General features: G+C 42.2%; 1 protein-coding gene across 1 annotated transcript in view; it reads left to right on the forward strand.

Annotated features, from left to right (window-relative positions):
* Positions 1-22,758, forward strand: part of LOC144792908 (acetylcholine receptor subunit delta-like) — a 120,493-nt gene that overhangs the window by 46,260 nt on the left and 51,475 nt on the right. Inside the window, exons 2-4 of the mRNA XM_078668111.1 lie at positions 10,210-10,355; positions 13,072-13,116; positions 19,001-19,110. Coding sequence (XP_078524237.1) covers positions 10,210-10,355; positions 13,072-13,116; positions 19,001-19,110 — 301 coding nt within the window. The remainder of the gene's footprint in view (positions 1-10,209; positions 10,356-13,071; positions 13,117-19,000; positions 19,111-22,758) is intronic.

Below are 22,758 nucleotides of genomic sequence, written 5' to 3' on the forward strand. Positions count from 1 at the left end.
TTTCAAGTGAGTATCCAAATCATCATCTGTGAGATAGATATCATCGACATAAGATAATGCCTCATCATCATACATTTGTAGTAACTCTGTTACTCTTGCTGAGAATAATCATGGGCTATTCTTGAACCCCTGTGGGAGTCGACAGAAATTTCTGCGAGCCCATTATTGAGAAAGCGGTCAAATACCTGCTTTCAGGTGCAATGTTTTGACAAAAGAATCCATTAGAGATGTCTAATGTTGTTTTGTATTTTTTGCGCACAATGTTATTCATTAGTGCTGCACTGTGTGAGTTTTGTACTGCAAATGTCTTGCAACATGAATTAAGGTGTCTGTAGTCCAAAACTAGACAATATGAATCGTCTGGCTTGGAGACAGGAAACAAAGGATTGTTCATTTGTGAGGTGCATGTTTCAATCACCCCCTGGTATTCAAGTTGATCTAAGATCTCCCTGACCTGTTTTTTAGCTTCTTGCTTAATTGGGTACTGCCTTTGTGAAGTCGGTTGACATTTTAATTGGATTTTGTGAGGAGGAGAGTCCTAATCCCATCCTACATGATTTTTATATAATGCAGGAGCTTGGGCTACTGCCCACTTTCTTGCAAGTGTATATTTTTTATGAATTGGAATGTGATTTGAGAAGGCAGGCATAATCATTTCTTCGCCATGAGGGCACTCCCTGACAAACTCTGGTGGCCAGTCCTTTTCAGCTAAAAGGATGTCATAGCCTTTGGAAAGGTTATCCCAAAATAGACCCCTTATTTTCCTAGTCTTATCTCTCTCTATACGTAGTGTTAATTCGTATATTTTATGAGGTTTGCTAACTCTGCTGTCTGCAGTTTCCACTTGAATGTATTCATTCGTGTCCACTGTCTCCAGATGATTCCTCAGGATCTTGCGAGCTATGGTCACTTCTGCTGCGCTGTCTAGCACTGTCTGGGCCCACTCTCCGTTTTTCAGCTGTGTCCTCAGTATCCTCGGCATGTTGACTATTTTAATGCTGGCTACCTTCTTTCTTGGAAATTGTATTTTTTTACTTTGATGAGCAGGTTCTTTGTCTTTGGACTTGACGTGCTCTTCCCTTTGTTCTGACCGTCCTCTTCTTTCCGATTTCTGCGAGGAAGTCTGAAAAGATCGAGAGGGACGTGTATCAATATCTTGATATCTATCAGGTTTCTTTAGATTATCCATATTTCTAAGGTTGTATCTTTTCTCAGAGGGCTCCCTCTGGGGAGACTTGTGTCCTTGGTCCTGAGATCTTTCTCTCCGCCGAGGAGACGTTCCTCTGGACTGGAATCTTTTTTCTTTGGGAGTGGATTGTTTATTTCCATCCCAGCTCTTTTTTGGAGTGTTTAGATTATTTTTAATAAATATTTTTTCAGGATTTTCAGTTAGTTGGGGTTTTACTGGTTTCCCACCCAAACTATCTCTTCCTAGTTCTTCATAGGATTTTTCTTTGATTCTGGCAAGTTCAAATGGTTGTTCTGCTATATCTGTCTCTTTCAATTTCTGACGGATCGCAACAGATGCTGCTTCCCCTTTTATGTTGGCTAATAATATAGCCGAGACCTGCTTGAAGTCTTTTAGTAATTTCATACCCAGAGTTAAAGCAGGTTCTGGACCGTATTAATTTTGAATCTGTCTTAGCACATCGGGTATTACCGCCATGGACGGAACACCATGTGTTTTTGTGTAAATGGAAGCAAAGACTGTGCCCTAAGTGTCACAGTCCTCTATATGTGGTGCGATCCCATTGGAAGGCAGATAGTCAGAATTCTGTGTTTCTTAGTAGGGGTAGTATCAGGAAATACTGCCTCTATTTGAGTGACTTTTTGTGCTAACCAGAATGGAATTTGTTCCCGTTTTATTGGTACTTTACCCAGACATGATTGTATGTTCTGTGGTGTAATTTTGTTTGTGTTCCCCTGATGAGGGGTCAGCTGTGGAATGTTAATAGATGGTTGGACTGTTGAAGTCCGCATTACATATTGGACTAATTGTCTATGAATTTTAATCAGTTGTTTTAGCTGTGCTAAAAGTTCTGGTATTGACATTTTTTCAATGTCTGGATGTGGTGTGTAGCTGGCTAGAACCGGCCACGTTGCTCCTGGTCTACCTAGTGGATCGAGCCTGGTGATGTGATTATTGTGTTTTAGGGCGCCTTTAAACCAGAGCAGGTGCTCTTGGTATTTTAATGGGATTTCCACCTCCTCGAAAGGAGTGTATTCATGCGGAGGTTCCTCTATTGTGTAACAGTGGAATTCGTGTGTGACAGCGTTTGCTGCTGGAAAGTTTATCCATGAATAGAATACCTCTGTCTGCCGATATTCATGTGCCTCAATTACGAATACGACTATACCACCTCTCGATGTTAGTCCATTCTCTATAAGTTTAAGAGTTATAGTTTTTCTTATGTTGACCGGAATGAGTATAGCATTCGGGTCGGTCTGCAGGAGACTAGTGTCATCCTCTAGGAGTTGAGCTGCTATTCCAGCTGTCTCCCTTTCTTCTTCATTTTCTGACATTTTTACTGACAGAAAGGTTTTTGTTGCAGATCAGGTTTCAAGGAAACAAAGATTAGGTGAACAATATTTTTGGAACACTGTATCCTTCAACGTTGACTAAACCAGAAACTATACATAGAAATCTCTTCCTACTAAGTTCCGGCGGATTTTTTACCTTTTACCCACTCCAGACGTCTTTTGGAGTATTTACGGGAAAAAGGGTCTGTGTGAAAAAGCACAACTGAGTTACTCTAACGCATGGGTACTCACAAACTTTCTCTCGGGGGCCAAATTTACAGTTTGGTTTATGTCCGAGAGCCGCATCGGTGGGGGGCGGGGTCAGTGGGGGAGGGGGCGGGGCTAGAGCAACAACATAAAACTGACCATGAGGTTGATCACAGGTCCCTGCAGCGGACGCCTTCGTCCACTGAGCTGTCCCAGCATACACACATCTCTCTCTTTCTCTCCCTGTCTCCCTCCCTCTCTCTAGCTCTCTCTCCCTCTCTCTAGCTCTCTCTCCCTCTCTCCCTCCTGTCTTCCTCTGTCTCACTCTGACTGTCTCACTCCCTCTCTCTCACTCCCTCTCTCTCACTTCCTCCCTCTCTCTCCCTCCCTCTCCGTCTCCCTCCCTTTCCCTCCCTCTCACACTCTCCGTCTCACTCCCTTTCACTCCCTTTCCCTCCCTCTCTCTCCATTTCCCTTCCTTTCCCTCTCTCTCCCTCCCTCTCAGTCCCTATCAGTCTCCCTCCCTTTCCCTCCCTCTCACTCCCTCTCACTCCCTCTCACTCCCTCTCCGTCTCCCTCCCTTTCCCTCCCTCTCCCTCCCTCTCACTCCTTCTCTGTCTCCCTCCCTATCACTCCCTCTCCGTCTCCCACCCATTCCCTCCCTCTCACTCCCTCTCCCTCCGTTTCCCTCCCTCTCCTTCCATTTCCCTCCCTTTCCCTCCCTCTCACTCCCTCTCCGTCTCCCTTCCTTTCCCTCCCTCTCCCCCCATTTCCCTCTCTTTCCCTCCCCCTCCCTCCATTTCCCTCCCTTTCCCTCCATCTCACTCCCCATCAGTCTGCCTCCCTTTCCCTCAGTGTCATTCCCCATCAGTCTCCCTCCCTTTCCCTCCATTTCCCTCCATCTCACTCCCTATCAGTCTCCCTCCCTTTCCCTCCCTCTCACTCCCTCTCCGTCTCCCTCCCTTTCCATCTCCCTCCTTTCACTCCATCTCCTTCCCTTGCCCTCCCTCTCCATCTCCCTCCCTATCCTTCCCTTTCCCTCCCTCTCTGTCTCCGTCTCACTCCCTCTCCTTCCCTGTCCGTCTGAATCCCTCTCCGTCTCACTCACTCCCTCTCCCTCCCTCTCCCACTCACTCCCTCTCCCACTCACACTTACTCACTCCCTCTCACTCACTCACTCCCTCTCACTCCCTCACTCCCTCACTCCCTCCCTCACTCACTCACTCCCACTCACTCCCTCTCTCTCACTCCCTCTCTCACTCCCTCTCTCTCACTCCCTCTCTCTCACTCCCTGCCTCTCACTCCCTCCCTCTCACTCACTCCCTCCCTCCCCCTCTCACTCCCTCCCTCTCACTCACTCCCTCCCTCTCAGTCACGCCCTCTCACTCTCACTCACTCCCTCTCCCTCCCTCCCTCCCTCTCACTCACTCACTCCCTCCCTCTCACTCCCTCTCACTCACCTACTTACTCCCTCCCTCTCACTCCCTCCCTCTCACTCCCTCACTCACTCTCACTCACTCTCACTCACTCTCACTCACTCTCACTCACTATCACTCACTCTCACTCACTCACTCTCACTCACTCTCACTCACTCACTCTCACTCACTCACTCTCACTCACTCTCACTCTCACTCACTCCCTCCCTCCCACTCACTCCCTCCCTCTCCCTCACTCCCTCCCACTCACTCCCTCACTCCCTCTCACTCACTCTCACTCTCACTCTCACTCACTCTCTCTCTCACTCACTCTCACTCACTCTCACTCCCTCCCTCCCATTCCCTCCCTCTCACTCACTCTCACTCACTCCCTCTGACTCACTCCCTCTCCCTCACTCAATCCCTCTCACTCAATCCCTCTCACTCACTCCCTCTCACTCACTCCCTCCCTCTCACTCCCTCCCTCTCACTCTCACTCCCTCCCTCCCTCTCACGCACTCCCTCCCTCTCACTCCTACTCACTCACTCCCTCCCTCTCACTCCCTCTCTCTCACTCACTCCATCCCTCTCACTCAGCCCCTCTCACACCCTCACAGTCACTCCCTCTCACTCTCACTCACTCCCTCTCACTCACTCCCTCCCTCCCACTCACTCACTCCATCCCTCTCACTCACTCCATCCCTCTCACTCACTCCATCCCTCTCACTCACTCCATCCCTCTCACTCACTCCCTCTCACTCACTCACTCCCACTAACTCCCTCCCTATCACTCCCTTCCACTCCTTCCCTCTCACTCACTCCCTCTCTCTCACTCCCTCCCTCTCTCTCACTCCCTCCCTCTCACTCACTCACTCCCTCTCACTCACTCACTCCCTCCCTCTCACTCCCTCTCACTCACCTACTTACTCCCTCCCTCTCACTCCCTCCCTCCCACTCCCTTACTCACTCCCTCTCACTCACTCACTCCCTCTCACTCTCTCTCACTCCCTTTCACTCCCTCTCCATCCCCCTCCCCCTCCCTTTCCTTCCCACTTCCTCTGTCACCCTCTGTCATCTCACCCTGCCTGTGTGCCAGCCGGGACACACACACACTCACAGCCGCACCCGAGCACTTCAGAGGTCTTCAAAAGACCATTTGCATGTTAATGAGGCCTTTGTATTTCCCCTCTTCTTAGGCCCTGCAGTTTTACTCTGGCCATTGCTAGGATCGCCCGGCCGGCAGCCCCCACAGAGCAGCAGAGTCTCTCGTGCTGCTGCAGACACTTAAAAAAAAAAAAGTAAAACACAGGTATGATGCGCGGGCCGCCAGGGAAGGCATGCCGGGCCGCCCCCGGCCCGCGGGCCTTACTATGAGTACCTCTGCTCTAACGTCTTGCGTTAGATTTATCGCCTTACCAAACGTTGGGCGCCATGTAGTGTAGTTCCTATATTCCCAATAGGCTCTGCGCATTGGAATAGTATATTCAGCAGTGTAGACGTAGGACTGAGGTTATCTAGGTCTCTACTGACTATATTAGACTTAAGGTTTGCCAGCTAGCTCATAGATCAGTAGAAACTTTCTCGAATAAACGAGGAGGAGTTTAACCTCCCTGGATAGACAAGAAGGAATTAGCTTCTGACAACCATAAAACATGACAACTTTGCTCTCCCTGAATAAGAGTGTATCTATAGAGTCGTGTGAAAACAATAGACAGCTATTTCACTCAGTCAAATGACCAGAATGCAGAGAAAAGAGAGACGGGCATTTTCAATAAAAGGTGTTATTTATTGAGCAGTCTTCTTCCTCATACAACTCGCTCGCGAACTCGCTACAATTTAATAGCCTAAAAACGGAAGTGGTCCACTGCTCCTTAGATCGTACACCGCGCCCGCTCCCGGACGACTTCTGGCCTGCATCTATTCCTGGCACGGTGGAGGCAGCAAAGTCGGTCCGGAATTTGGGAGTTCTATTTGAACCCAACCTGCAGCTTGATGCGTCGGTGAACAGAACAGTAGCGACTTGCATGGGCCTACTTCGGGCCTTACGCAAGATTTTACCTCTTCTCCCTGAAAATGCTAGAACAGAAGTAGTGCGCAGTTCTATCCTTAGCCGGTTAGATTACTGCAACGCACTGCTCCTGGGGGCCCCAAAACTTCTAATTTTAAAACTACAGAGGATACAAAATATGGCGGCTAAGCTGGCTCTAGCGCGTCCTCGATCTGCCTCTGCCACGGGAGCACTGGCTGATCTCCACTGGCTACCTGTCCAGCAGAGAATATTGTTCAAGTCAGCTTGTCTTGTTTTCAAGGCCCTGCATGGACAGGGGCCAACGCCGATCCAAAACCTGTTTTCCTGGTACTGCGCTACTAGATCATTAAGATCTTCTTCGGCGTTCTTAGTGACGGTCCCGAGGATAAATAGAGTGAGGATGGGCGGCCGGGCGTTTGGCTTTACGGCCGCTACACTTTGGAACTCACTCCCGTTGACATTGAGGAGTACACAGGATCTCCCCTCTTTTAAAAAGGACCTGAAAACGTTCTTGTTCCCTAGGAAAATGTAATGATAGACCTGTTGCAGCACGGACGCAGTCTCAGCGCCAGGGTACCCTTTGGGTGGCAGTTGCGCTTAATCAAGTAAATAAATACATACATACATACATACATACAAGAGAAATGAATTGCCACGATTGTAATGCTCATGGTAAAGTAAAGTGCGTACAGTAAAAGGAGGATTATAAAATAATACTGTAAAAGCATTGATATGGTTTCTTAGCCATATGATACTTTAAAATAAATAAAATATATACATACATATATACATTGACTAATCATACTCAACTGGTGCTTCTAAATACGCCTACCCCGGTGTACCTGACCTAAGCCTAATACGTGGGAAGGAGTAAGTAAGTAGCAGTTTAAGGTAAGTTTGTTTTGCCAAGAATCTGACTCAAGAATTCTCTGTAAGGGTTTAGTCAGTTCCGTACCTGGGTAATAGAAAGCAGGAGGTCTGGTATCTCTTTCTCAGGACTCGATATCCCAGTAACCCGCAAAGGTATCTGGAAACACCGGAGCTGGATTTCTCGGCAGGAGAAAAGACAGCGTCTCTCTCAGTGCGTCAGGGAGGAGGGGCAGCGTCCGTGGGCTCTCGCATCAGCTGGGCTGTCGGGCAAGTAGCTAGCTGCTCTGCTCCAGAATCACCACCGTGTGTTTGCTTAAGGCAACGTTGGTATATTTATACCTGAAAGGTGCTTGGGTTTGACGTAAGGTTGGACATAAGACGTCAATAAAGATGTCACTAAGAACTGGCCGTTCTTACAGTGATTTACAGGAGTTCTAGGATGAAATCAAAACAAAAGCAAGGGGGATTTCCCAGGTTGCTGGAGGCTTGGTTTTGTTTAGAGAACTCGGTGTGCTTACTAGGGGGCCGGAGAAGTAGCCTTGCTTAATGTGACAGCATGTGCTACGACTGAATTATGGATATGATTATTATGCCGTTGTATGGACATTATTGATAATAACCGGACAAGGGCATAAAATAGGAATATCGATTCAGGTTTCCTAGATAAAACACTACACCAACACCAGTCCACGTAACAGTAGGGAAGGTGTTGGAATATAAAATTACAATATTCCTTAACCAACAGCGCCATCCAGCGCAAGTCGTAGTAACGACTTGCGTTGTAATGGCAGCGTGGTAAAGGTCCTCCCCCCTTATCCTTCCATCAGTGCCCACTGAATCATCCCCTTAAGGGTGCTCTGTCTACCCATTTGGTATGTCCCGACCAATAAATTGTGCCTTAACTCCCTCCAAAGCCTTAAGTCGTCCTTGAATTGGCCATACTTAGCAGGGGTTGGGAGCAGGGCCTTTCTTGTGCACAACCACTGAAGAAGGTCAAGAGCTGCTGGGCACAAACTTTGGCAATGCGCAGTGAGTGTTGGCTGAGTCCTCTCTTTGAAGCAAGCCCTGCACCCATCCTGCAGCAGGTGGCCTTTCAGGACCTACTAAAGACAGGCCTTTTATTCAGTCTTGAGTCTGGTACTCAAAATTATCCATTATTTATTAAGGTGTTTTTTTCGTTTTGAGTTGTTTTGTGTGTTTTATTGAACGTTGGTGCAACTACATTGGCAAATAACCTCTTACAAACGTTAAACATCTTTTTATTGGTGGAATATTTGTGGTTGTCTTCCATCTTGTTGTTCTCAATCCTAGGGTTCTTCTCTCTGCTCCTCAAGGTTGGTTTTCAGTCAATGCAATACAAGGCAAATATTTTGATGTGTGGTTTGTTATGCAGTGTTTCTGCTTTCTGTGCATCAGTTGCGTATAATTTGTTTTTGCTTATTCGCCCTGAAACTTCGAAACAACATTGCCATGCTTTGGCTTGAGGTTACGTAATGATGGAACCGCTAAATGACTATAGACCTCTCTCCTGCGGCTTAATTTCCCAGCACAGAGCTTGCAGATGACCCTTCACATGCTCAGTTTTGCTCTCCTGGGGGATGTGTAACAAACTTCCAAGTGATGAAGTGATGGAGTCCTTGAGGTGCTTCTCCATTTGTATGATGTTCCCAGTACAAATTCATTTTTCTTCCTCTGGAGAAGCCTCTTTAGCTGCTCAAAGCTCATACCATCAGATGTGGCAGGCACTGCTCCATTTTTGAAGGAGCACTGATTGTCTTTGTGAACTTCACAGGTGTCCTGTTGGTTACAAAATGGCAGACATGCCTCCAGTTGTTATGGAACATGCACTTTTTGATGTGATAGAAATATATATGACGTTTCAGCTAATAAAAGCTTCAGAATGCTCATAGCAAAAAGCCAGCAGACCTTGTTTCAAGCCCACAGACTGTGGTGGAAGTTCTGCCCTCTGCACTAGGCATGCTGGGTTAGGGTTAGTAGAATCAGGTATGAGTACACAGACCCAGACCTTTTTTTAAAGTCCACTATAAATGACCTGCAAAACACAATTTGGACCCAGCCTACACTAAACAAAAATAATTCAACGTGATTTATATATCCCAAAATTGTCTAGCATTTGCAAACTTTAAATCAAATCTGTGAATTTGACATATCATTGACACCTGGTTACTTTGGAAACCTTTGGTGATTTTGAAAAGGGAAACAATGAATAGAGCCAAAATGGTTTAAATATATTTAATCAATTCTTTTTTGGGTAAGCAATAGCTGGACTCAGGAAGGCACATGGCACCAAAAAATGTTCTAGCCCTGTATTCTGTGTCACTACATAGAGTACGGGTGACTCTTGTTGCCTTGACTTAATCATGGCACCACCATGCGGCATAGGTAACTCTATACCATTTGAATGGCTAAATCGAGAAATATCACTTCCGGCTTCTTGCGGGTTAGCAGCAGGTGGTAAATAGGCTAATGAAGACATACTGCAATAACAGCTAAGACGTGAGTGGACAATCAAGGGTGATCCAGCTATTGGTGATTTCATAGATGACTTGCTGGTGCCCTGCACTAGTTGCAGTTACTAGGTCTATATATAGATCAGGATGAAAGGATGAAAGTGATTAATTTGCTATCCCTATCTGGAAAAGGCAAGTGGGCAAATGTACATGAAACTTTTCTTATTGAAGGGTCTGCAGCCATATTTAAATGTATTAATGGATCATGAGATCACACTCTAATATATGTTATTTACATCTAGCCATCTGTTAATTTTGTAACTAGTTCCTGGAATGGTTTATCCAAACATGAGAGGTGTGCTGGACCAGCCAGGAAGACAGTGAAACAATTGTACATAGAAGTGATAAAAGATCAGATCTAAGACTAACACAAATTTTTTTATTAGTATTATTATTAGCTGTATTATTAGTATTAGTATAAGTACTAATGGTGCCTTTTCTCTAGTTTTTATATTATCAATATGCAATAATGTATTTTCCTTATGCTTTATGTTATTTACTGAGATTTCCTTCAGGAAAGTATTAAATATCTATTTATTTTTTTACTTGAACTGCTTCCCCTCCCTTTTTGATATCTCTATGTGACTGTCCACAATATCAAGAGCTCCACCCAATCAGCTGTTGTTTTACATTGCAGGTCTTTCTGGTCGGAGTGAGGAGGAGACCCTCATCCATTACCTCATGGTTGATAAAGGTTATAACAAGGAGATTCGGCCAGTGAAAAACAAGGATGAAACTGTGGACGTCGCCCTTGAACTCACCCTCTCCAACCTCATTTCTCTAGTGAGTCACTCCTCTGCAGTAGCGGCTGCTCTCAATAGCAAGTGGTGCGGCGGGGTGGGGAGGTGTGGGGTGGGGGTAAATAACACACAAAAAAGCCCTTACCTGCTGCCCGACGTCTTCGGGTTCTGCTGCTGTCCTGACTCCATTTCCCCATGGGATGGTGCACACTGCACAAGTGGCTGTACTCCAATCAAGACACTGCTCTCATAATGGTTATACAGCATGAGAGCTGCACCATGATTGGTCTGAGTGGGCTGGTTTGATGCCAAACCGTCATGCACACTTACAGTGCACACTACCATTACCCTGCTGTAAACATTGCCCCACCCTGCCCAGGCATGGCTGGCTCTAGGTGGAAAGAAAAATAAAACAATAATAAAATGGTTTTATTATAATTTTATTTTTCCTGTTTCCCTCAGCTGACTCTCATAAACAATGATTTTATTAAAATGATTTATGTGATTAAGGCAACAATACACCTTGCCACCGAGATAGACCATGAGCCTCATTCCCAGGGTCATGGTTTTTCGGATGCTATTACCGCTGGAGGTAGTGCTATCTTCAAATTTTTGTAAGAAAGATACCGCAAAATGTGCACTAATACGGTGATTCTACATGATTTCCCTCATTCTGAGCTGCAAAACTCTGAAAATTATGAGTTTCCCATAAAGTGCAGAGGTTATACAATTAAATTTGAAACTTAAAATGTTATTGAGTGTAAACTTGCTAGCAGATAAAAATAGTTATTCAAGTGCCCATAAATTCAGATATTAATCCTGTGCTTAATTTGTAAACAAAAAGAAGTGACGTGGCTCTCGTCAGGAGGCCATTTTAGCTTGTACCACCCATAGCTCCTGCTACGCTGCCAATGATGGTACAACACTACTACTAACCATCACACTCCCTCAAGTGTGACAAGTCAGACTATTCCAGCCCCCACCCCCAAAGCTATAAGAATGGCTTGGGCTGCAGGTAATAGTCATTGTTAATGTTCATTGAATTGATAATTATCTGTTGTTGTGTTCATCTCTAAATTAGCCAGACATTGCCACCTTGTGGCAAACTGCCACAAGCACCGGTGTTGACAATTAAGTACCGGCACCGGAAACCACTGGCTCAAATTAAGCACTGATATACAAATAATATTCAGAACACTGTTAGTGAACTAATAAGAAACCCTGGGATAGATCAGTAGTTTGGATCCATCTAAATTCCAAGGAAGAAAAGTATTATGACTAAAACATCAATTATATGACTCAAGCTACAAATCAGAAGAGGGATTACATATACATACTGACCTAAACAGTGATCTTCTTTACTGCCTTAGGAAGTTTCTCGAGTAAGACTTAGGCTGCAGCTGGCGAGCTTCCAGATTTCAAAATAATGACATTATCGCAGCCAAAGATCAAATGGTACAGGCATTCACAAGGCATGCCCATTACACCTTTAAGGAGGAAAAGCAATCTTCTACTTAAATTTCCCATACACTGATTGCTTTGCACCCATGATCTTTGGTAGCCAAGCTACATTCAGGGTTTGTTACATTAGTATGCAAGGAGTTCAGGGGGCGCGTGAGACATACTGTGCACTGTCTCACTTTGCACTTCTGCGCACCCTTAAATATGCTTACCTGGTGCAAACCAGGAGTCTGTGCATATTACAGCAAATCCACTGTTCTCAGTGTAGACATGAACCCATTAGGCAAAGACGAACCGGCGATTTCAAGTTACCGGTCTCCTTTGGACTGAAAATGGCAACATGGACTCCTTGGCAAAGGGGAGGCAGAGATACCCCTGTACTCTGATACACAGAGTGACTGTTCCCGCTTGCAGGTAGATGCCTGGAGAATGTGGGACACTCGTACCTTCTATTTTGGTGCACAGTTAATGGCCTCTTTGCCTCTGTACCCACATCTGTAACATGGTGCAGAGTCAAAGGATTTACTCATTTGCAAGGGGCTACGCACCCTACAAGTAAGGTCGTAGAACCTTGGGATTGCACTGACACCATCCGTATTATACAAAGGGTTCGCAAGCATCTGCAGCCCCTTTTGTAGTAGAGTAGGATAACAGTGGTGCAAAAAGGTGGGATAACCACTCATGACATGTTTCGACACTATCTATAATACACTGTGAAGTGGTCAAGGTCTACTTCTGTAGACGTCAAAGTTAAGTCCATTAGCTCAGTAAAGCAAAGAACCTTCTTCCACCATTTCCATTGGACAAGTATCTCACTTAAGTAGAAAGTGTTTTGCATAAATGATGGCTTAGACCTTCAGTATTGCTCAATAGGTTTTGCATCAGCAGTAGAATGTATGTGGACCTAATGTTGCATGCACAAGGAGCGTCTGCTTAAAGTAAGTCAAGACGTGGCCCCATTCTCACCGCCATGTGTTTTCTTTTCATATTGGCACACTATACAAAGACTATTACACAATGGTTATAAGACCTTCACCCTCAAATCTCAAGAAGGCCTGCCAACAATAAAAATGGCCACCACCTTGGCAAGAAGCTATTAGAAATTTAGATGGTAAGAGGTGGAAATCCTCCTGGCTAACCTCAATGAGTGCCTTCAAGAGGCTATATGTCACTCTTCAGGCTTATATACCTCTATTTGAAACGCATGTAAGCGGTAAACAAGTTGACATTCTGAATGTGTTTCCATAACTTAAAGGATAACCTGTAGTAACTGTATGCTTTGATTTACTCTCTTACAGAAAGAGGCTGATGAGACGCTTACATCAAATGTGTGGCTGAAGCATGTAAGATATATAATATTATTTTTAATTGTAGACGTAGCAGTAGTAAAACTATTACCACTGGTAGTAGGAGAGGTAGTAGGAGAATTGTTGCTCCTATTATTGCTATTATTATCACTATGATTATTGTTTTTGTTGTTGTTTTGTTGTTGCCAGTTATTATTATGATTATGAACAGTGAATTCCAATGCAAATGAGAAAGTTAATTTGATTTAAAATTAGTCTGCTGCACAAAATGAAAATGCTTCATTTTGATTGGCCCCATGCTCGGCAATATCTACCAGGGAGATTCATATCCAGAAGCCACGCTATGCCTGGTTGCAGGACCAGCCAACACATCACAGCATATTGTGCCTATACCGCCTGTGTGTGAACATCACATAGTTTGAGTAAAGAACTAGAGCGCTAACCTAGTTCATAGAGTGGCAGCACTGGAAGTCATGATGGGAAACATCACCTTCTGTGTGCCAGGGTGACTGTATATCTAAAATTGGTTCTCTCCTGCACAACTTCAAGTTCTAGAGCTACAAGAAACCACAAAAACATTATTTATCCATCTGTGGTATAGTTATATATTTAAAGTATTTTCAGCTCGCGAATATTGTTTTAAAGTGACCAGTCCATCAGAGTTTATCCAGTTTTAAAATATTTGCTTGATTCTTCATATAAATCAGGTTGTGATTTTAAGAACTTTTTTTTTATTGATATAGCAATATTTCCCATTTCTAGATTGAACTTTATGCAGTTTGGGTAAATGGTATTAGAAAAAAAGAAAAACATTTTCTTGAAAGAAGAAGAAACGCCCTCTCTCTTTAAAGTGGAGGCAAACACACCTGCATTTATTGTATGCATGCTTTCAGCATTGTACATTCTTGTGTTAGAGCACTGAAACAAGCACAGTACTCTACATAAATATGAATAGAATGGATGCTGCAGCTCCATTTCAACTCTCCAGCTTTAAGTCTACTTTTCCGCTTTGCTCAATTATGCAATTGTACGTACTTTAGAATACTGTCAAAATTAATTTTCACTAATAAGAGACACATTACTTAGTATATATAGCCTGAAAACATGATTGAAGTAGAGTTAATGTTGACTAATATGCTATGTATATAACACAGTGGCAATCAACACTGTGTAGTTATAGTTAGGTAAGAGTTTTCATAAGAAGACCATTTTTGGTTTTGCTAATAAATTTTGGTCCCAATCGATGAATGTGCCAAAACTTTCACACAAAAAGGTTCATCCACTTCGGCTCCTTCATAGAAAGTTTTGCGATGATCCATCAAGCGGTGGCTAAAAATAAGGGGGAGTCCCAAAATGTAGAGTTCAATTGGTAATTCCTCTAGGAAACCCTGCTCTCTTAAAATATTGTAGAGTCCTATCAATATGATTCTGCGGTTGGTACCTCAAGACCGATTCAAAATGTTTGAAGGACTCTGAGGTGCTTTGTATGGTCTACATTGAGATCCAAAAGTATTGTGTGACATCAGTTGATGATTCCATTCTTTTAATGTACGTGACCATCTGTTCTGTGATGGTATATAGACTTTCTCGGATGATAGTTCTGAATGTCCGCACACGCATATTTCAAGAGACTGGAAAGGAGCTATCTTTTATAATCCGTGACTATGTTCTTCTGTAATCTCAATCAGAGAAAGAATGGTATGACAGTTCACAGAAGTGTGAATCTATTTTCCCACTGTGAGGAACCACTTATGTTTAGCCTGTGGTGTAATCCATGAGCATGTGAGTATGGTCCCTTTTCTGAGGAGTCAAGTCATCTTAAACAATTCATCCTCATGCCCTGGAATGTTGCTTGCAGCACTGCCATTGCTTGCAGTGGGGACATTGGTGCACATTCTCTTTTCTGTAGTTTTAAAGTGGCAAATTTTTAACAAACCCATTTAATTCTGTCATAAATGTACCAGGGTTTTTCTGCCCCTTCAGCAACATGTTTAGTTACACAAGGGAAGGGTGGCGTGTCTTTTGGTCAAAAAGTTGTCTTTGAAGTGTTCTTCCTTATCTTCAGATGACCAGTCACACTAGGCTTTTTCCCTTTGAAGATATGATCCCTGGGAAATGTGATCTTTACTGTTTTCAACTCCAGCCCTTTGATGTATATACAGGAGATTAAAGTCTTTTCGTGGGGCTAACCAGAAACTTATTCTGCTTCATTGACATTTAAATCCATCAATGCTTTTAGAAAAACTGTTAAGCATCTGCTGATCAGATCCCACTTTGCACTACACTGCACCCTTTTGGTCCCAAAAAGATTTTTGGATTATCGACTGAAGTGTATTTGTTTTCATTCTCGGGCTGGTGCATGCAAGTAAGATCAGAGATTGCTATTACATGTGTCATCTGGAGCAGGGTGCTATGATGTTTCTTCCCGGTAAGCAAAGTTTTGTACCCGCTGTTTCCAGCACCTAAAAAACAAACCTTCTACGTACCACCAATGGTGTGTGTTTGACACTCCATAAAGGACACCGACTGTTGGAGCCTCCAAACAATAGCTGGAAACCTGCTGTCTGCTGGCATTTCTAGTCAATTATGTGCATGGGATGTGATATCGGCTCCTCTCCGGGTGACATGTGAAGGGAGCTGATATTGTGTACCACATGGTGGTACTATATGAGTTAGAAGTTTTCTAATGATTCGAGATCCTTGTATATTGGTTCAGTGATGTTTCCTTATCACATGCCAAGTTTGTACTAAATGATCCATGGCTACCCTAGTACAATAAGAAAGTAGGTCCTAGTGCTCTACACAATGAGAGTTATCTTGTGACTACAGAATTATATAGGGATTAATCTGATTATACACAAGTTGCTGTAATTACCATGTATTTAGAAGGTAGGTACCTGGGTAACAGCTCGATAGCTAGATGATCATTTGAGCGCAACAGGCTTACTGAACTAGGGGGCATATTATCAAGGGTGGCGATAGGCAATTATTGCCGGTTTAGCGGCCGTTTTCGGCTGCTAAGCAGCGATAATTATATCGCTCTATTAGCAAGCTGTCGCTAACTGATGTTAGCGACAGCTTTTAGGCGATAGCGAGCGGTTTGGGGCCCGCTTTGCATGTCAGCGATATTTATCGCTAATGACATGCAAAGTGGGCGTACCCAACCTGTTAGCGACTGAAAGCAAGGCAGGCGTAGCGATGGAAATATTCCCGCTATCGGCAAAAACCAACGCCTGCTCAGACCAGTTCTTAGCCATGTTATCCAATGGGAGGTGGATAACATGGCTAAGAGCATTTCATCGCTAATGTGTGAATATCGCTGTATTCTCAGCGATATTCACACATTTTGCCTGATTTTTATCGCTTTTGAGATAAACCTTGCTAATAGCAAGTTATCTCAGCGATAAATACTGGTGAGGCGCGGCGATAAAAATATTGCCGCTAACCCTACTTAGCGATAAATATCGCTATTTGTTGGTAGTATGCCCCCAGGTGTGACATTGATTAGTAGTGTGCAGCTGCACTCAGCATCACAATTTGGATTTTAAAGGCAGTTTCAGCATTTTAGTAAAGTTATTGCCTTGATTTAGAGGTTTCTTCGACACAGACTACCATTCCAGGCAACCGGGTAGCGTGATCATTAATTTTCTTCGTAAGCTGGTTACAAATCATCTGCTTTGATACAAAGCGAGTTCTCGGACCAGCAGTTCATGCTGACAGAACATAGGGCTACCAGGTAAGCTGGGGGCAAGAGGACCAACCCATATTGATCATTCTTTACAGACATGCATGAATATGTGTTTTATTTATTTATGTTTTGCTTCTCGATGTAGCATTGTTGTTGGTTCCATCGCTCAAGGTATTTGGTAAAAATAACGTTTTGGTACATGCTTATTTGGTTTACCTATTCTTGGTCTCTGGCAAAGCTATTCACAAGCGTAAGTTAAGAGTGACTAATTAACACAAGTAACTTTGCCCTTACACGTTTGAGTAACTCTACTACGTTTGTTTACTAACAAAATCCAAGCATAAATTTACACAAAGGTGTAAACCTACACATCTCTACCCATGAAAAAAGGGGTGGAGCCAAACTTAGGAGTTCAAGTTACTGCTAAAAATCTAAACCCCTTCTTTGCCCTTTCTCAGCCAATTCTCACTCCTTCCTTAACACCTCCCATTTAGTAGTAATAGTTCCCATTTTCCTGCCACCCCCATGTCCCTACCAATATTCACTACTAAAACTTATACTTATGTGTGTGGAAACTCCACCGTGTGGCGGAGATCTCAATGCAGAAAAAAGTATTGAAGGCAGAGGTATAAACTACACACTTAGGTTTTTGAATAGCATATTGTAGTTTGTAGCACTATTGTAGTATTACAAAACGTACTACAAAATCCTGTTTGTGAATAGGTCCCAAAACATTACTTTCTGTCACTCGGCTCAAGGTTTAGTTTGCCCATGTGTTAGTAAGATGTACATTTGGTCGTAAGTGCCTAGTTACTCGCTCCCTTAACTTGGGGTAAGAATTGAATGAAGCACATGTATTCCAGTTAGTTAATTTTTATATTCTCTCGCAACATTTTAAGGCATGACTTTTCACGCATTAACACTTTTTCTTATTATGATAATCCTTGGTTGTGTGTTGATTGGAAATTTCATTAATGTATTTGTAATTAGTATAATTAGTGAATATGAAAAAGACATGATTGTCACAAATTCTTTGTCAAGGCCGAGACCTCTAAATATGGCTGACAATCGTGGAGTGGAGGCCAAATCCTCCGCTCATCTGGCAGGCTGGCTGGCCACCATCATCTAAAGGAACCTTTTGTGTGATTATGATCCTGTTCCACACAGTACAATTAACATAAACTAATATTCCCTTCAAACACATCCTATTTAGCAGCAGAAAAATTAAACATGTGTTCATTGAGTACTAATGAAGTGTGCACTCTGTCCCTGAGTATCAGTTTTGTGAAATAGATTATTTTACCAGATGTTGGTTATTGGAAGAGGGAGATGTTAAAAAGGAGATGTGGATATCTTGCTGACCTTGCAAAGGTAGAGCTGTGGCATTGTACCAACAACTGTGTGACTTTGTGCAAATCACTTTATCACCAAGTGCTCTAACTTGTAAATGCTTATACTGTGTAACGTACTGTCAATGTATTGTCCGATTTATTACCCGTCACCATAGCCACCTCTGGTTGTAACCAGGAGTATATGTAACTCACGTAATTCAGTGTATCGTAATCATGCGGAATGAACTATTCATTCTGTGAGATTCCACAGAGTTACACAAGAAGAGTCATTCTACACGTAGCGCTATTTTCTTAGCGCAATACTGCCCCCTCGCATTCATTTTGGAAATAGCACTAAATTGAACAGAACATGCATAGCACTGTGAGTAGCCGCTTTTGCTCACTAAATGTGCAGTTTGTATAGGATTTTTACTCCAAAATTACTCTTAATTACCCAAGCAGGGATTATCATATCATTACTTGTAACCCTGCATCAAAGAGCAATGTGGGATTACCAAAATTACCCAGATTAATCTGATTTATTTTAAATTACTCCCAAGCCTATTTATAACTACTCCATCAACATTGATCTTATGTACCTCATATAAGTATGACCAATTTGGAGTTGTTTAAATCTTAGATAAATACATTCTGTTATTTATGCAGCTGATCTGACACAGAGAATTAAAGGTGAGGCTGCAGCTACCAAGGTTGAATCATTAATGCGTTATCAATTCAACGACCCACCCACACATCCACAATTACCATCAATAAACCCTAACTTTTGCTTATAAACCAGACTGGCTGACTTTGCCAATGCTTATTTAACGTGGCAGCTTTATGAAAGTACAGCGCAAGAGCAAGGCAGTGTGATTTACACTCTTTTGTTTGCTACTTCCAGGTCTGGTATGATTATAGGCTGACATGGAATCCCTCTGACTTCTATAACATCTCTATCATCCGTATGCCTGCTGACATGGTGTGGCTGCCCAAAATCACTCTGGAGAATAAGTAAGAGCGCTAATAATTTTCCTGATCAATGCTTGTCATGTTGTGTACAGTTTGAGATCAGAAGTAATGCAACTTTGACATTTTGGCTGTGAAAATTAATGTCTTCAACTACTTGAACAGTGTAGCAATTAAAAACGCCACTGGAAAGTACTCAGTGCATTAAAAATGGTTTGCTTTCCCTACTATTGCTTAGTTTGTAGAGTGAATAGAAAATGTAACGCCTCAAAAGTCCAACACTTTCCTTCAAATTTCTTAATTTGGAGAGGGAATAGTAAATCTCACTTTTTTCAAATCCAACCATTTTCCTACTTCTGCTTAGATTGAAATGCAAATAGTATATCTGACCCCTCAAACATCCAATCCTTTCTCTACTGTTGTTTCAGTTGAAGTAAGGAAAATAAACCTGACGCCTCCAAAGCCCACCACTTTCCCTACTGTTGCTTCGGTTGGAGTGGGAGTCGAAAGAAAATCTGACACCTAGAAAGTTCAACACTTTCCCAACTGTTTTTTAGGTTGGAGTGGGAATAGTAAATCTTTTCCCTCCAAAGGCTAACACCTTCACCAATGTTGCATAGGTTAGAGTGCTCCCTCCAAATCTGACCCCTCCAAAGTCCAATGTTTTCCCTACTGTTGCATAGTTTTCTGTGGGAATAAATAGTAAATTGGACCTCTCCAAAGTCCAGTGTTGCTTCCCTTCTGTTGCTTAGTTTGGAGTAAAAATAATAAAGTCCCCTCCCCACCTCTGAAGTATAACACCTTCACAAAATTAGCTTAGGCTGGAGTTTGAATAGTAAATCTGACCCCTCCAGTGTTGAACACCTTCCCTATTCTTGATTATAGTGAAGTGGCAATAGTAAGTAAGTAAGCAATGTTTGTTGTCTGATTAATACAAAATATTCATAAATAGCTCAAGATAAAAAGAGCCACATTTTGCCAGTGAAACATTCACTATGAGCAAGAATAGCATGAATATTAAAATAACAAATACGAGATATTTAAAACAATTTTGCATATTAATACTAAAGTACATAAATGCCTATAATTTATCAGTCCATTAAATCTCAATATGATGTAAAACATCTCTTCATATGATCACAGTGTTTAAAACTATACAGTGGAGTGCAAAAGAAGAACTAAAACAATGCTAATGGTTTAAGATAAAGATTTAAAAATTTCTTCCACCAAAGCCAGAAGCGTAACAAACTGGCAAGTCATTGGAATTGATTTGCCCACTAGGCAAAGCTTATAAGCTTTACAACATGTTCTCAATCCTTTTTTATTTAAATGACTTTAAAAGAACATGACAGGCCTCAACAAAATAAGGACAGACAAAAGTGTAATAAATGTTCTTGCATTTAACAATAACATCTACAGATGTCCGTCCATTGTTGTATCCAATTTAGTATGCCATCCGTGAAGGAAAATTTGCAGACAGTTCAAGCTGGATTTCCTGTTTTTCCAATAAATGTTCAGTGCCCAAGCATGTTTCTTTGCTGCCAGAGCATCCTTATCAGCTATAAACAAGAGAACTTTTGTTTTCCAGTTGAGAAGAGTTTAAGGGAGGCTCTAGCCATTTCCTGAAATTCAGACTCTAGCTCAAAAGTCTGGTCTGGAAGCAGTTGGATAAATACAATCTTCAAGCACCAGTATGGGTCAAGTGATTTATTTCCTGCCAACACATGTTCGCCAGAGAGCCTGAGTCAGATGGAGATAAAGAAAACATACATTTGGGAAATGCCACCTGCCTTGCTAAGACTTGGCTTTATAGACCAAACTCTAGCTGAACTCCAGCTTGGCTAGTGTAATTTGGATTCATAAAATGCTTACATCTGAAGTAAGTCAAGTAATTTGGCTTTCTTTCCTTTGAATATAACTGAACCGTAGGCTAAGGCTGGAATCAACTTGGCTCTCACAATTTTCACCAGATGGTCATACGATTGACACCTAGATCTCATAATAATTTAAAAGCAAAGATAGACGATGATGTCTTAGCTCTTAAAACATTAAAATATATCTTTAAAAGAGACCTTAGCATCAATTAGGATTGCCAAGTATTTATAGCTTCTAGCAACATCCATTGTCATTTCTTTAGCATGCCATACTTTAGACTTGGCGAATGATGCCCCTATCTTAATTTTCTTAATATTTAGTTCAAAACAATTCATAGTTGTATATTCTTCAAAAGAATCTATGAATCACTGTAACACTATAGGGTTTGGACTAAGTAGGATCATATTGTCCGCATATTGTAAATATTTTATGCAACAGTTTACAAACGTAGGTGGATGGGCATTGATTTTATGCAAATGCTGGTAAAAATTAGAAATAAAAAGATTAAAGAAACACAGAGCAAGTACACATCCTTGTTTAACACCAATAATGGTTTTGATTCGCTGAGTCAGATCAAGGCCCTTCCCTAACTTAACCTGAACCAAAGTGTTTGTATATAATATAATTGTGTACGGTAATTTACGAGGAATGCCCCATCCTAATAATTTTTCTGTAGCGTAGCTCGTGAGACAGAGTCAAATACTGCTTTTAGATAAAAAAACGGACATATAGATTTAATTTTTTTCAAAATTGATCTCTCTGACATCAGGGTTAAGGTTAATAGCTTAGTAACTGTGGGTTCACCTTTATGAAAACCTGATTCATTGATTGAGATTAGATGCTTGTCCACCAACCATTCTTCAAGATCCCACCAAAAAACTGGTAGCAAAGACTTTTGCCTCAACATCTGTTAGGGATATTATTCAGTAATTGGTTAGTTTTTCATATGGACCAGTTTTGTAAGTAGGCTGCACACCACTTCTTTGCATGTCTCAGGAACCACATTAATTAGTAGAACCTCATTATATAGAAGAGTAAAAACCTCAGTATTTTCTCTAAAAATGCCATTTGGAAGACCATTTGGGCCCGGCCCCATTTGGTCTAATCTGTCGTATTAAGGTGATACTTCATCTTATCTTAAAGAAGTTAATCTTAACCCCAGTGCAGAATCAATTTGGCTACTCAACCTCATTCAAAATGGTACACTTTCATCTACTCCATTTCCCCAATCTTTAGAGAAATTATCAGGACCATAAAAGGTAGCGATATAATCACCACAGTCATTTTCCGTGACATTTGCACTTCAGGCCCTGATCACAGCATTTTCAAGTTAATTAATTATCCCCCAGAAAGCCTTGGAGATATTAGCCTTACTAGCACTTAACAATCTATTCCATAGTTCTTGCTGGTGAGACATTTTAGCCTTCTATAGTTCTTGGCAATAGGCCCTCCTTACCCTCCTCAGTTTTTCTTTGAGAGGGGAGTCTGTTGAAAGCTGTTTCTGACTGTATAATGCATATACCACTTTTTGATATTATATATAAGCGGTTTTGCTTTTAACATATTTTTTGGTGCAAATTTGTACACCCGAGATTTATAAATGAACTTCCATTTAACCACCATTAGTTGTTCAGTTGCCTTATCACTTCTCCAAATAAAATGTGTGCAAATTTCAATATTTCATCTTGTTTATCTGATTGCCAGACAATTATTTTCAGATTATAAACAGATGAAATTTGTTGTAGCACCTTGGATTTTTGCACATGTCGGATAGAGTAATCTAAGGTTAGTTCTTGAGGATTGTGATCACTTTCTATT

This window comes from Lissotriton helveticus, chromosome 11 (genome assembly GCF_964261635.1).
Source record: "Lissotriton helveticus chromosome 11, aLisHel1.1, whole genome shotgun sequence".
NCBI classification, from domain to species: domain Eukaryota; kingdom Metazoa; phylum Chordata; class Amphibia; order Caudata; family Salamandridae; genus Lissotriton; species Lissotriton helveticus.